The following is a 15,886-nucleotide window of genomic DNA, read 5'->3' as shown; positions in this document are numbered from 1 at the left end:
TTACATTAATGCACGAGTCTGGGATATTTGGCTTTTTCACTTGACGCGTCTCCATCCCGGATGTGACGTCACGCCAGCGCGAATATTTTAATGTTCAACTGAAGCCTCTGAGCATCAGGGGCGTGAGGGTTCGAGTCCATCCCTGGCTTACAAAGGAGCAGATCTACAACGTTTTAATCATTGTTTTATTGGAAAATTGGAAACAACATAAGCATTAAAAACATAGGCATCGGGTAGAATATGGCTGGTACTCAAGCTTCACCTGTGTCCTTACAGAGTACCTTAAATACCAAGCATTGTGATTTCTACAGAAGATAGCTAAAATACATATCACACTTTACTAAATTGACTTTATAAAATGTCACTGTACAATAAAGGATCAACGGGTGGTGAGTCTATACAAACATATTGTAAAGAAACCCTTTAGTAAAACTATCTAGAGAAATTAGAATAACAAAATAAAATAAATTTATTTCTCGGCGTCTGAACGTTGCTGTAAATTGCTGATTGTAAAAATGAATACATCAGGAAAATCATACAATATCCTTAAAAAATACATCGGTTCAATGTGTTGTGTTCACGGGGATGCGCGCCCCCCCCGAAAGCTCACAAGTGTTTCAACGCCGACGGGTTTGAAAAAGGAATATTCTGAGCCGATCCCAATCAACCATGATAAAATATATTACAGGATGTCCCCCAACTTCCTTCAAATATGGAGTTTGTGCAAACGTTTTCCCACCAGAAGTAGGAAACTAGCGTACAGTGGCTCCATATCAGTAACGCTCATGCATGGAAAACAGAACACAAAAACAGGATCCATACAAAAAGGCAGGATGTCAAATATTTACCAACAGTTACAAAAATATCAACATGAATAAATTAATTTCCTCTACATTTCTTTAGTGCTCCTCTGTCCGCCCTGTTGTCTTAATGTTCCCAGAGGAGGAAATCCAATCAGGCCCAAACAGAGGAGACCTTTTTTATGTGTCACCGCGTCCTTCGCCACACTAATCGTATGATGCTGTTCAGCTCCGCCCTGCGTCCCCACGGAGCCCGAAATACACCCGCGACCCCTGGAACTGTTTTGTAACAATCAAAAGCACAACGGCAGACGATCGTGGAGCAGTCTGGAGGACAGAATAATACTTTCTTTTCTCAGCGTAAGCGGTCGGACAGCGGCTCGGCTCGCGGGTCGGTTCCCATCAGGCAGACGGCTGCGGTCTCATAGCAGGCTGGCGAGGCTGGTGGTGGGCCCGTTCTGGGCTTGGATCTGGACAGGAGGGGGGCCGTCGGTCCACTGGAAACAGACAGAAACACCGTCATCAAGCGGACACGTCAGGTGACGCGCTGGGCTGGGCCCATGTGACCTACGCTGATGAGGTTATGCTCAGGGAGGCTGCAGGCAGCGATGTGGTCCTGCAGCAGCTGCTGGGAGAAGTTCTGGTGCATCTGAGCTGCTTCGTGGGCGTCCATGGTGTTCCCCAGGGCCTTGTTCAAGTCTGCAGGCCCATTCAAGATGGTGGTGAATGCGGGAGTTTGTGGTTTAGACGAGGATCATTTATATAAAAGTACCTTTCAGGAGCGCAGACGACCACAGCTGGACAGACATGTCGGGGATCTTGCTGGCCAGCTGCATGGCGGGCACAACCATATTGTTGCTTTCCTAAAAGACAAAAAGCTCTGGTCAGAAGCGGAACGCGACACGACGCTGATGAAGACGCCGACGCCCCGGGAGTTTTTAAACGGATTAAATTCATCCGGTGCGTCGCTAAAATCTCTCCAAAGCCATCACATGACTCGTGTGACCGATTCCTGCACTAATCTGCTAAAGACGTGTCTAAACCGAGCTCTTTGTGCGTTTCTGATCCTCACTCTGTGGTTCCCGAGGACGTAGAAGATGTGGCCCAGCAGAACCAGCGAGCAAGCAGTGAGCCTGTTCAGGTCCTCGGCGTTGGACATCTTCAGGGTTTCCCGGAGGAAGCGTCTGCAACACAAGCGGATGTGGACGTTCTTTATCACGTACAAGGTGAAACCTCTGGCGTTTGTGAGCGGAACACGTTAAGCTTCACAGTACTTGGCCTCATTATAGCGTCCTTGAAAGAATGACAGGAGTCCCCTGATGTAGAAGGCTGCGGCCCGGAGGCAGTGGGAGCTGGAAAACAACAAAACACGCATCTTTAATACTATTCTGGGTTGTAAACACCAACTTCACAAAGCTACAAGTCCACTTACCTTACGGGAAAGTTATGGTCTGGGTTTATTCTCTCTAGGAGGCTGTAGAGCTGAGGAAGACAGGAAATGAAGGACAATTGTGCATTAAAGCCTTTGCTAATAAAGTTTCCCCCATCAATTGCCTCTCTCTCTCATGTTTCCGGATGTTATGTAGAAGATCCTTACGTAATATCGCAGAAGTCTAAATCAGATGCAACACAACAATGAGAGCAGGAACCTTCCATCACGTATGGGGAGCTGCCTCGTGCATAAATACAACAGCTCATATCTCAGAGTTTTCCAAATGAATATAAGTGCGACAGCACGTATGCTGATTAAAGAAAAGGGATTAGTTCTTCGTTACACAGATGCTGGTAACAGGGCTAATCTATTTAAAAACCTGTAGTTGTGATGCTGTGCAGTGCTCTCCTTTCACGTACGTGTCTCTGGCACAAACACGTGATCCACGTATGACAAGGCCACTCCAAAGAAATATGCCTGGAACCAATTTTATAGACACTCCCTGGATTTAGCAAGAGCATTTTATCCTAATCTTTATCATTTCAGAACTTAAAGTCACTGAGTGGGCAACAGATTACCTAAACATGCTCATCTAAAATCAACCATTTCAGACACTCAACTTTAAAGAATATTGGTCTAACAGCCATTGTTTAAATCAATTGTTATAAGATGCGCAATGTGACGTAGCATTGAAGAGTGTTGTAGAAATAAACAAGGTTTTATCCACCCCCCTCAGCAGTAAACAGTTAAGGATCACCTAAGAATAGTCACCTAAGTACAGCATTCAGCCACACTGAACAACCCTTGAAGTAGAGCATATTGACACCGCCCCCCGGCGGCCAAACTATGCAACTGTAAGTTCTTTCAAAACGCGTGTGTGGAGCATGTTTTCAACAAGCTCTCCAGAGAAGTAAAGTCCCAACATGACGCCGCGCTGACAGATGCTCTTGGAACTCTTTATCTCCATTAAGAAGGCTGTTTTGTCCTTGAGCAAACATCACTCTTCTTTAGCCATGAAGATTCTGTTACATCATGCATGTTTTCCCACAACGCTGCCTCCTTATCTACAGATTTCTGTCAATGGAGGGTGCGGATGCACACAACCAAGAGGCCACAGTCTGATGTAACATAAGGAAGAAAAGCCTGAAAGTCACACCTTTTAAACTCAAATATTCCTTTTCAATTGCATATTTAGGGTTTACTTTTGTTATCTCTGATATTAATTCACCATTCAGTGAGGTAATAGACAGCTGTGTGGCCGATACTGACCTCCTGGTGTCTGTTTCCTTCCCTTATATAGACACTGGCTAGGTTGGTCACGATGTACGTCCACAGCTCCTGGTGCGTGGTGAGCTGAAAAAGAATGCCAGACACGTCTGAGGCTACGGGAGGACACAGCAGCAGAGAAGAAAAGACCGAACAGAGAAGCACTTGTTGTCTGTTTACTGTTTACTCACCCGCAAGGCTGTGGTGAACTGTGCCTCCGCGTTATCCATGCAGTTCACTGAGATACAGTAGAGACCCTGAAGGAAGGAACAGAGCGTTTCATTAGAGGGAGCACCTCCACCCTCCCGTAGCAACGCTACTGCTAACCACAAGGCAGTTTTGTTAGGACCAAGGCTGGATTAAGCGAGTAGCTCTAACATGTTGCCTGATATTCCTAGGGTGAAATTACTCACCAAGAGCGTGTGGAGCTGAGCTGCGTGGTTGGTGAACAGCCTGGGGGACTGTTGGCACAGCTGGCACACCTGCGAGATCTGCGTGCAGAGCATATTGAGTCAGTTGTCACATGGTCTCCATTGAAAACAATCATTTGTGAATGGAAGAGCTACAGATGAGGAGTTACTGCCCGCTGCTGCTAAAACTGTTGAAAAGGGACCATCAGCCTACCTCTTGTAATGCCGTAGCCTTATGACCCGTGACAAGTCTACACATGATGATGTGCTCCAGCAGAATGACTTGAAATGTAGAGAGGATGGGGCTGCAGTCCAACACTGCAATATGACAAACAAACACTAACAAAAACTACCTTCTCCCGTTTTATGTTGTCAAATATCACAGATGCATAGAAATCACTTGCTTTTTAGTTTCTCTAGCTGCATCAGAGCCTTATCTGTGTATTTCTGGGCTTTCTCCAAATAGCCTGCTTGCATGGAGTGCATGACTGTCACCTGAAAAATGACAAAAAGACACATTAAATGCTGTAAATCGACACCAAAAAGTTAACTGGACAGAGGTGGATTTAATAGTTCAGGCCAGCCTGGTCAACTGTTGCGATTTAAGATAGAATAACAAAATACGCAAAGCTCAGCACAGATAAAACTGTACATGACAGAGGCGAAGAAGGCTTAAAAACCAAAGACGACGTAATTGGAAGTGAATTTCAGTGCTAAATGGAGGGAAAGGTCCTCACCAAATAGACTAGGACACACATGTGCTCCTTGGGCAGCCAGTGGAAGAGGTCGGCTGGGTTGCTGGGTAAAATTTCGTCATCGTGGAGAGTAGAAATGGTCTGGATGCACTGCTGCAGCTGCTTCAGACACGGTTTGACGCTTTTCACCTGCAGAGGAGTAATCCAGCAATTCATCTTCAGCGACATGACGCGGCGTGACTTAAACATCCAGGCTGATTTTCCTACCTGCCCAGCATCAAGGTAGTGCGTGACCTGAAGGACCAAGAAGAAGACCCTCAGAGACTCCTTCTGGATGGGGTTTCCCTGCCAATTTTCCACAATGGTTCCACACAGAGTGAGCAGGGGATGCACCTCCGCGAGCTTCCTCTCCATTAGCAGCAGCTAGAAGGTAAAAATGCAACATTGGGGTAAATTTACTGGAGAAGCTGCTACTTCACATCAGAGTCACATTTTAGCAGGTCTGGTGTTACAGTACGAGTGGAACTCCACATCAGCACTCACCATTCCTTTACTGAGGAGGAACAATGCCCTGAAAAGAGAGGGGGGGAAGCATGATGGGGTTAAATGTGCAGGTTATTGTGTATCATCTTGTCAGTAATTGTGTTTACTACATGTTCATAATTCTGAAAATGAAAACTACATGCTTATTACCAGATCATGGATCTTGTATATGCAGGGAAAATTAGAGAAAATACAATAAGAGAAATCACCTAAACACCACTCAGAATATAATTCTCCACATTCACTTGCGATTGGCATTACAAGTCACGACTTCACACCACACAGGCACAAATACACACTGAAAGGAAGTGACTATAGGTGCAGGCCGGACACGCAAAACACCGTTGCCCAGGTAAGGAAACATGTTCCTCACATGCAGTCAAAAGAGGTCCGGGCGATATTTACCGTGTATATTCTGACCCCACCACTCTGGCGTACTCGGCTCCAACGCCGAGCAGGTCGCACGCCGACACCAAGTCCTTCTCCAGTGTGTGAAGTTGCTGCGACAGATCAAGGCGCTTGTGTCATTACAAATAAAACACACACCTCCAGGGGGGGAAACACCGAGATAATGTGCAACATGGAGGGAAAATATTGAGACGTTTCCCCATGCACCTGAGCTCGATATGGCAGTAATCTGTAATGCACGTAAGAATACTCAGGATTACAGGATTACATACCGCCAACTGGAACAACAATCTGCAGTGCCAGTACGGTGTCTGTTGGGAGATCTGGATGGCCTTACGCAGCAGGGGCTTCGCAGAGTCCACCAAGTTCTGCCAAAACATTAAATAGAAGCAGTAAACACACAGAGGCGCCTTCTGTTGCATATACACAGCATTAACTCTGACCCCACAGGTGGCCCGGGTAGGGCAATGAGGCCACCCTGGGGTTATTAACGAGTTGGTTAGTTAAATCACAACAGCAACTAATGTCAACATTAGATCAATCGGGGCTCTCTTACCTGTTGGCAGAAGAGCTCTGACAAAATACTGGCGGCCTCGAATTTGACATCTTCAAACTGGGGAACCTGTTGTGAAATGTACCACTGCAAAGCAAAAGGGAAAGGTTAGCGGCGTCATGCAGCTATGTTTAATTCATCATTCCTGGGCGCTCATGCCAAACAGCGGCTTTTTACAGGAAAGAAGGAAAACAGCCGAGACTTCTATTCTATTCTTCGAAGCCGCGACTAATTCTACATTTTAGCCCATTTATACGTGTGGAATTCGCATATTTAACCCCCAGCCACTGGTTCCGCTCCTGTCCGGTTTTCTCCGCTTGAGGCCTACACTCTCAGCCGCATCCCCGCTCTTTCCTGGACCGAGTGTCCCTCACCGCTTTCTCCAGGTGGTTGCGGGCCAGCTCGCTGTTCTTGGTGTGGTGGTAGAGAACCGAGCCCAGCTGAAGATGTGTCCGAGCTTCAATTCTCTGCGGAGGCTTGAATTGAAACACCGCTTGCAAGCAGTGCACACAGAGCCGGATTTTCGGCGGGCTGGACGTTCGAAAATGCTCCGCAAAGCCGAGAAGGGCGAGATACCAGCGCTCCGGGGCCTCTACGTTTGACGCCATTTTCCCCGACAACAACAAGTTTTCCAGCGCTATGGCCAGACTCCCGGGTTGCCAGGTTGGACCATCCGCTACCCCCAACCAGAGCTTAATATATGGCTTTTGTTTGCCTTTCCTCCGGAAAAAACTACTCATCTTGTGATTTTTACTTCATTATTATAGTAACTGCTACAAGAAAACACGTGAATACATTTATAAATGGTTAAACAATATAATTCCCTGCTTCACTTTGGCGAATTTATAGTCAGATATCGGGTTTTTGAATAATTTATGTAAACCAGCGTTATATATAAGTTTTTTAATGTTTCTATGTATCTGTTAGAATATATGTCATTATTCTATCAAAATGTAGGTAATACTAAAGGACTCAATGCGCCACTATACCTGTCCAACAGTAGGTCTAATTATGTGATCAATTCACTTGCGCGGATCGCTAACTGATTATTTAAAATATTCACATATATTCGTAGACTGGATGCGATTAACTTTATTTCAGTCAAACTATGGTTATGGAACTAATCGTTTTAAAAAACCAATAAGTTAATACCTGCATACCCCAAAGCATCAGGACTATAATTTTTTCTCAACGCCGACCTGGCAACGCAATGTTGCAGAAAACATCGCGGGATTTCGCGCATCCAACGGCAGTGGCTCATGGGAATTGTAGTCCAAAACACTGGATAACGCTTGTCCCAGTTTTTTTAAGACTCAAAATAATCTTCTGCACGTCGTCAGTCCGCAGCACAGTTTCCTCGCAGGCGTTTCCTGTATTTATAGAACACGCACCGACGCAGCTGGACACCTGTCTTTAGCGCTCAGCTCTCCGCGACAACGTCCAAAAACGAGTAAACAAGAAATTCGAGCCCGTTGCAAGTTTGTAAGGAGCAGCTTGAAAGGAACGAAGGAGGACGTGCACGGAATCTGCGAGAACACTTCACTGCTGTAACAGCTCGACGCGGACGCCTCCTAAACACAAACGAAGGTATCAAAATGCTTAAATAACCAGCTTTGCCGCTCGTTTTAACGACCAAACCTTTATCATTTATTTATTTATTAGAACTTGTTTGAGGTGCGCTGCGAGGACGGTCCTCTTCGAAAGGCTCATTTCCCTCGCATCGACACGTATTACTGTTGTGTTAAGGTTTATTGCGCCGTGAACGCGGTGGATTATTCTGGTGTTGTGCATTGCAACACATGTTGACAGGCCAGGCTGTGCAGACATGCGTGTGCGTGGGTCCGCCTGCTCTTGTTGACATCTGCGCGACGCCAGTCTGACACTGAATCTTTACACATTTCTTCACATCCTCCACAGTGGGCTTATTCCTGGATGAGTGTCTGAGGAGTCGTTTTAAGGCCCAATCATGGCCCAGCGTGTGAAGGAGCAGAGCCTGTCTGTGGCCCAGACCACCGTCCTGGCTCTGCCGCCTCCCAGCCAGCCAAAGGTGAGCAGCACTTTATTCTTTATTCCAGCCCCCCAATAACCTTTGAATTGTTTCACAGCCATAAACGTCATGCCTATGTGTGAGCATTCCGGACCGTTTTTGGCATTTTCTTTCAAATAACATAAATAAATATGTGGGCACAAACATGACGAGAATCCAAATGAAACCGTGAACGCGTCCCTTTCTCGTCTTGTTGGATAAAACCCTTCCACACCTGCAGATCTGGCATGTTGTTATGGTATGGAACGTTCCAGGAACTCTTCGCGGCATTGGAGGACAGGCTGCTCCCAGTCTGCTGCTGTAAATAGCAGGCGGCTCCCAGTTAATCTAAAGCTGGCCTCTGTTTACCAGCTAGTCCACTAGGTTGTGTTGAATAAGGAGACGATGCTGAAGGTTACATGTTTGAAACCTGTGATTCGTGCCCCCCAAATAATAACACACACCCTCCACGTGGGCACCAGCTCCGCGCTCGTTTCTTCCTGTGTTTGATTATTGAGTTAAAAAAAAGGATGAATTTAGGTTCAACTAATAAACAGGAAAGTAAACGGAGGACGGTAGCGTTCCCTCTGGACTAACATGTTTGTGCCAGAACTTCTTATCTGCTGGAAACCTTTACTGGCACAACGGACTGAATAAATGGACGCATGCACATGCACGCGCGGAGGCGTCGGCTGGGTTATTGGCCCAGAAACTGCTGTAAGAGTCGTGTTATCGGCGCTTTTTTAAAAATCTAATCGCAGCTCTGATCTTCTCTCACACATCTTTAAAATAATTTTTAACAGCCGGCGAGAGTTAAAGAGTAACTCGCCGCACCACCGTAACCATGATGTTTCCGTCACGGCTTCTTATCTGCAACTGGATGGTGTCTCAACAGGCCCTGAGGTCCAGCGGGACGGCGCTGGACTCCCTGCTGTGCGGGGCTTTCGCCGGAGGCGTGGCCAAAACCGTGATCGCGCCTCTGGATCGCACCAAGATCATTTTCCAAGGCAAGAACCTTCCCTCCACCAGAGGATTTGGTTTTTTCAGAAGCACACAGAGATGAACCAGCCAAGTGTCACTGTTTTAACCCACCGCTAATCCTTAGCAGATGTTTAGCCTACATGAGAGCGTTTGTTCATTAACCCCCATGTCTCTTGTTTCCTCCAGTTTCCTCCAAAAGATTCTCAGCAAAGGTGAGTTTAGCTTTGATTCTAAATATGAGTCCTTATAAATAGACATGAGGAGGCTCAGATATGCTGGTTTTTCTGCCCAGGAGGCCTTCAGGCTCATCCGCTGCACCTACGTGAAGGACGGCCTGCTCAGCTTGTGGAGGGGCAACTCGGCCACCGTCTTCAGGGTCATGCCCTACGCCGCCATCCAGTTCTGCTCGCACGAACTCTTTAAGAAACGACTGGGAGTGCACTACGGGTACCAGGGAAAGTGAGTCTGATCCCGTGTCGTTATTACGTTTGCCGTCGTCACAGTTTCGCCCTTCATTGAGGGATAATCCACCGCCGTGGCCTGAGCCAACACGCTCCAGCACCAGCTTCCAGCGAGCTGCTGACTGTTCCTAGGTGTCTCTGTAACGTGACACAGTGTCGGGGGGGTGAACGTAGTCCTGCTGGGTTATATATTACGGCAGAGGCCATCTCAAAGGTCGGATGTCACACAACCAACCATGACTGGCGTTTACACAGAAAGTGGGAAATTAATTGGCAGTTAGTGTGAAACATTAAGCTAACCTGGTCTCGTAACTTCTACTAAGATCAGACGGTCATGGCTATGTTGGGGTGCTGTATGTGCTGGTAGAAGAGGAGCTGTTGAGGGCTGACAAGATTGGAGCAAAGAATATGAAATCTCTTGGACAAGGAACGAATTGCGGTCGTGCTAAAGATAGAAGTGGGGGAGTACTCAAGTTTCAGAAGTGCAGACGGTTTTAAACCAAATGTTCATCACAGAACAAGTTAAATCAACTCAAGGTGAGCCAGGTTGGTTCCGAGCACTCACAGTCAAAGGTTATCTTGAAGTGGGCAAGTCAGGTTGCACAAGTTAGCAACCGTTAGCGTGCTAACGTGTAAAGTGAGGGAGGTAAACAAGGTCATCAGTGGGAATACTGGGAGGCTGATATCAGCACTTGGCTCTGGCAGCGCAGCGCGAGGCTAAAGTTAAGCCTCGCGGCCCGTGCACGCGGAAGGCACACGTAGCGTGCAGTTTTATTTTGGGGGAAGGGGGCTGGCGGCGCCGCCGTGTCAACATTCACAGCAGCCGCGCTGCTGCTGACGCGCGCTGCTCCAACATCCCCAGTGACGTTCGCTGCGGGTCGCCGTATTGACGATTCAGGTGACTCTCGTCCGCTCTATCGCCGCGGAGTGATGCAATAAAGCAGCAGAGCAACGTCACGCGCCGTTGATAATTACACACAGCAAACCGGCAAATCACTTTGTCCTGTGTTGCAGAGCCTTGCCGCCGTTCCCACGTTTCATGGCGGGTTCTCTGGCCGGCACCACGGCCGTGATGCTCACCTACCCGTTAGACATGGTCCGAGCCCGGATGGCAGTGACGGCCAGAGAGATGTGAGTACCTGCTGTCATCCTACTGCCTGGGAATATAGTTACTGTGTAAATGTTTCCTCCTGATGCCCAAACTCATCTGCAACCACAGCTATTAACACTATTTATATATCTGAGGTGGCGCGGTCAGTGTGAAATTAAGCAAAAAAAGGCTCCTGTCCTGCGGCTCATTAGCCGCTGTGGAGGTAGTTTGGCCATGTAAGTGTCAAGTAAACAGCAGATTATGAACGGCAGTGAGACACGGGTCAAACTGCTCAACAGGAAGTGATAAAGTCATTCTAATCTTTGACGTCAGAGGAATTGCACTGAGAACTAAAGTCCAGGTAACCCTTCATGGTTAAGGAGGAGGAGCCTAAGCCTCGGGGACAAAGGTCCCGCTCCTTCAGGGGGACCTGCAACCATCTGAAATGCCTGTAAACTGACGTGCGTGGAGTATGGAGCTCACCTTAGAAGGCACCTTCACGGTGTTGCGTTGGCACTTCCTGTCCCTGGGGTGGAGCCATACCGGCGGCATAGGGACTGAGCTAGAACCCTTTTTAATGAATGTGCACAACTATGCGAGCAGTTCTCACTGGGTCACTCTCTTTATCTCTGGACAGGTACAGCAACATCATGCATGTTTTCGTCCGGATCTTCCAGGAGGAAGGTGTGAAGACTCTTTACAGGGGGTTTATGCCCACGATCCTGGGGGTCATCCCGTACGCCGGGATCACCTTTTTCACATATGAAACCCTCAAAAAGCTGCACACAGGTACGCCTCAGCGGGGGGGCTTTTCCGATCACGGCCAGCTCGACGTCACACTCTGAGCTCTCTTCTATTCTTTTTCTAACCTAGAGAAAACCAAGAGATCCCAGCCGCACCCGCACGAGCGCCTGGCTTTCGGCGCCTGCGCGGGCCTGATCGGACAGTCGGCCTCTTACCCTCTGGATGTGGTGCGGCGGCGCATGCAGACGGCCGGCGTCACGGGCTGGTCGTACGGCACCATTCTGGGGACCATGCGCGCCATCGCGGCTCAGGAGGGACTGGTGCGGGGACTGTACAAAGGCCTGAGCATGAACTGGCTGAAGGGGCCGGTGGCCGTGGGAGTCAGCTTCACCACCTTCGACCTCGCCCACAACCTGCTGCTCAAGCTGCACCAGGCCGACTGCTTCACCCACTGAGCCAGCCAGGGAGCGGCTCCCGGCCGCCACGCCACGGCGCCCACGCTCCGGGTGTTAGAGGACACCTGACGCGCATGTGCACGCACACCCGCACCGCATCTGTCATCCGTGTCACCGAGCCGCTGAGGGACGTTCTTAGAATCATTCTGACATCACGGTAGAAAGGCGACATTTGAATGAAGCTTCCGGTTGCATTAATGAATAATCGTTGCACTTTATTAAAATGGTTTATTTTTATTCGTTTTCAATCGCAACGGTTGATTCGGCCAGCTGTCATTATAGAGGGTCGATGTTCTGACGGTGCCAGGCCCAAACATTAATGAGTATTAATGATGTATGATGAGATAATCAAATGTATAGAGAGATGCATTTATACATATTTCTTATTTCTACTTGCAATGGCGTGCACATTAACACTGCATTGTGGTTTCGTTTATTACCTCCGCCGACGGAGGAGGAGTTATCAGCTAGTTTAGTGAAACTTTCAAGAAATGTTGATCAAGGAACAAGGAAGAGCTGATTAAATGTTGATTTTCCTTCTTCAGAGGGGAATTTGATCTTTGTTCATCCATAGATGGAGGCCTAGGGCCTTAATCTCAAAGCATAGCAACCTGCTATGTTATGTAATCTTGCATTACTGCTCCCTAAAAGAGTAGTGATCCTCCCAGTGTCACAAAATGGGGGGGAAAGAGCTGCTTGGTGGAGGTCTGTGGCTGTTTGATCTGAAAATGCAATTTATGCCAAAGCACAGGACTCACATTCATTGTTTTCATGTACAAAGGCTTTTCTCACCATCCTGTACTCCTGGGATTAACTCTACATTGTTATTTACCGCCGTGTGAGACTAATGTGTTGTTAGTTTCAGGATAAACTGATCAAACAATAAAGTGTGTACAAACGTGAGATGTGACCACCTTTGTCCGCTGGAGGGCGCCGTGTCATAAGCAAAGTTCATAGTATTATTTGGACGTCTTTCATTTATTTTTATTGAAATTTTGAGAACTGCATGTTGTGGATTGATTTACCTTTTTTTCGGTGGGTGACATTTACATACTTCCGCAGAGTGTGATCTGAAAACTGGATTATAAGTTTTACACATGTGCAGTCAAATATAGGTAATTAATGACAGGTAATAATGAACGAATTTATTGTCTCGTTTACAGTCTTGATGAATTCCAGTTTGTGTGTTTGTTTTGATTTTTCCTGATATTTGCGGTTATGTGTCACAGTCAGGCTCCTCCGGTAGGGGGCACTACCGAGCATCCTCAAAGAGGACGCTGCTCTCTTCACCTCTTGGCCTAAACTTGACCTGACCTGTGTGACACAAGCGTGATTAAGATTTTTGGATCGGTGACTTTCACGCACAGTCGTGCAGTAACACATTGATGGTGCAAATGTTGCTGCTTTGAAAGAAATAAAATTCTAAAATCTCCCAAAATGGCATGAACCTGAACATCTAACACGAACAATATAGCCGATTCTAAACAACAATATAGTCCGGTTGTCCCTTTGGAAATCGCAGAATTTCTGGCTTCAAACTCATGGAGTTGGTGAAACTATAAATTGTAAAAGTGTTTTATAATGTGGACATTTGTAAGGAAAATGAAGGTATAAGATTTATTCATAATCTGTGTAAATGTATGTATTTAATCTATAACATCACACTCTGGAACTATAAAAGATTTATTTCAATAAATACATATTTTTTTAAAACACCAGAAAGGACAACTAAATTTAGGTCAAATTCTTTTTGATTTTTTGCTACATTTGATTTTTATTTTTTTGCAGTTTTCATTGCATTGATCTAAACGCAGCATATTCCAAACTTTAAATTTAAAATTATGGGTAGCGTCTGCATATTTCCTCAAAACAAAATCCTTAAAATTACATGAACATTTTCTTCATTAATGAGCCTAATAATTACGAGTGTTTCAATAATTACGAGTGTTTCAGAAGCGTTAACAGAAATGTGTGTGTGTGTGTGTGTGTGTGTGTGTGTGTGTGTGTGTGTGTGTGTGTGTGTGTGTGTTGCCTGAGACCACTGTTTCCTTTCTTAACCAGCTGCTGAGCATTATTTCCTGAAGCTCACATCTTAGCTGCTGGATAGAGGGATCCTTCCCTCCTCTCGAGCCGTCCATCCTCCACTTCTCCGCCCTCCGCTTCCTCTGTGACCTTGGCATTAAATTATGGGATATCCTGCCACCCCGCAGTGCGCATTGCTGCCTGGCCTGGTACAGCTACAATCGAAACAATACCACCCGGCGGAGAGCGTGGTCGGAGGATGGATGCCTGGGAGAGGCAGAAGCAGGAGGGGGAGGAGGTGGAGGAGGTGGAGGAGGAGAAGGGGGGGTGGCGAGAATGAATCCTGAAGGCGCCGTTGCCATAGGTAACCTGGATGTGTGCCAGGAGGACGGAGCGAGCCATTTGCATGTATTCAAATCTTGCATGAATAATTCACTTTGAAGCCGCTGCTGGAGTGATGACAGAACAATAGTTGTTCACACACACACACACACACACACACACACACACACACGCACACACACACACAGGTTGGACATCAACACGAACCGCCTGGTTTTGCGTGAGAAAGGTGAGAAGGTCAGAGGAAATGAAGCCTTATAGACAAAGAACAGGGCTGTGTGTTGGGTGGAGGCCGCAGCGCCGCCGCAGGTACTTGGACGAGGCTCCTGCATATTTGCTGTTTGACTTTGAGCTCTGTCCCGCCGCAGGAAGCTGAGGAGGCAACGCTCCGTGAGCGCACACAGTCCTCACCCCCGCGGTGGCCCGCAGAAAGCCTCACTGGCTGGCTTCCAGTGGTAATCACTCTGAAGGTCAGTTCTGCTTCTCAAGCACTTGGCTGCTTGATATCTTTCATAAATTTAGCAGCATTAAAATGCCGTGAGAGACATTTTATCATAAAAAAACGGGCTGTAAATACTCCCCCGTAAACTCACCTCAAAGAAACCCCAGAAAGAGGGGAAAATACATCTAATCGCATGGCGGCGGCGATAAAATCTGAGGGCGCAGCCGTAATCACTGCATTCATGCATGCTGATATTTACTGCGCTAAAGGGCCATCGTCTTCTCCCGACCTGCCCCCCCCAGTGGCTCGGTCTTGTTAATTTTATAAGATCCAACATATTGCCACTTATCGGCTGCGGGTAGTGTAAAAGCTCTGGGGTCAGTGCATTACTGAGCTGCTGGGCTCCACTCTTCCATTAGAGGGAGCGTTCAGGCTACGTTGGCCTTCACTCAATCAAATAGTGGCTGCTCCAAGTGCAGGGGCCAACACACACACACACACACACACACACACACACACACACACACATGCATACAAATGGAGACTCCTTCAGTCCCCGATTGTGAAACTACAGTGCGTATAAATCTGGGCACATAAATCCGGTCACCTACACACACATGCCTCTTTGAGCTGCGGGTGGTGTGGGTGTGTGTGTGTGTGTGTGTGTGTTTGTGGGGGGGGGTTAACACCTTCATTCACATGGAGAGTTTCCGCTCAGCGCGGCATTTGAACAGATTCATTGCTGAAGTCGTAGCTCCGCCCCATCAAGAGGGATGCAGGTGAAACAGACAAGAGGTGAGCAGCACCTGGCATGGGAGGGGGGGGGGGGGGGGTCACCGGGGCAACGTAATAAGATGCCTTCACTGAATATTTAAACGTAGGATACAGACACAAAATTTGTTTTTGCAATATGACCAGAAGTGAGGTCAAGGTAGAGCCAAGGTCAAGGGAGAAGTTATGGTTTTGGGTGTGTGTGTGTGTGTTGTGTGTGTGTGTGTGTGTGTGTGTGTGTGTGTGTGTGTGTGGTGTGTGTGTGTGTGTGTGTGTGTGTGTATTTCCTAGGATCCCAGAAATGTTTGCCTAATATCTGTTAAGCTTCCCATTCTAATAGCACAGCAAGGGCCTTTTGCCTTGTCATCACAAATATTTAGGCCTGTTTGAAGGTTAAGACCTGGTTTAAAGTGGGTTCAGCTTAGAGTCAGGGTCAGAGGTAGGT

At 47.3% G+C, this 15,886-nt stretch overlaps 2 protein-coding genes across 2 annotated transcripts; one reads left to right on the top strand and one right to left on the bottom strand.

Annotated features, from left to right (window-relative positions):
* Positions 1-167: 167 nt before the first annotated feature.
* Positions 168-6,756, bottom strand: mau2 (MAU2 sister chromatid cohesion factor). Its single transcript, XM_057037110.1, has 18 exons — positions 6,482-6,756; positions 6,111-6,194; positions 5,827-5,922; positions 5,552-5,646; positions 5,147-5,174; positions 4,871-5,026; positions 4,646-4,792; positions 4,313-4,403; positions 4,123-4,226; positions 3,912-3,989; positions 3,690-3,755; positions 3,502-3,585; positions 2,233-2,282; positions 2,075-2,152; positions 1,873-1,984; positions 1,573-1,663; positions 1,372-1,499; positions 168-1,297 (listed from the first exon to the last, which is right to left on the bottom strand). Exons 1-18 carry the CDS (start codon positions 6,713-6,715, stop codon positions 1,223-1,225), a joined length of 1,797 nt encoding a protein of 598 aa, XP_056893090.1. The 5' UTR covers positions 6,716-6,756; the 3' UTR covers positions 168-1,222.
* A 633-nt stretch (positions 6,757-7,389) lies between these two features.
* On the top strand, positions 7,390-12,767 carry LOC130528130 (mitochondrial coenzyme A transporter SLC25A42-like). Its single transcript, XM_057037112.1, has 8 exons — positions 7,390-7,694; positions 8,025-8,154; positions 9,029-9,140; positions 9,301-9,326; positions 9,407-9,573; positions 10,590-10,706; positions 11,303-11,454; positions 11,539-12,767. The coding sequence occupies exons 2-8, from the start codon at positions 8,074-8,076 to the stop codon at positions 11,862-11,864; spliced, it is 981 nt and encodes a 326-aa protein (XP_056893092.1). The 5' UTR covers positions 7,390-7,694; positions 8,025-8,073; the 3' UTR covers positions 11,865-12,767.
* The last annotated feature ends 3,119 nt before the right edge of the window (positions 12,768-15,886 follow it).

Source organism: Takifugu flavidus, chromosome 7, assembly GCF_003711565.1.
Source record: "Takifugu flavidus isolate HTHZ2018 chromosome 7, ASM371156v2, whole genome shotgun sequence".
Classification (NCBI taxonomy): Eukaryota; Metazoa; Chordata; class Actinopteri; order Tetraodontiformes; family Tetraodontidae; genus Takifugu; species Takifugu flavidus.
This window is presented reverse-complemented; position numbering and strand designations above follow the sequence as displayed.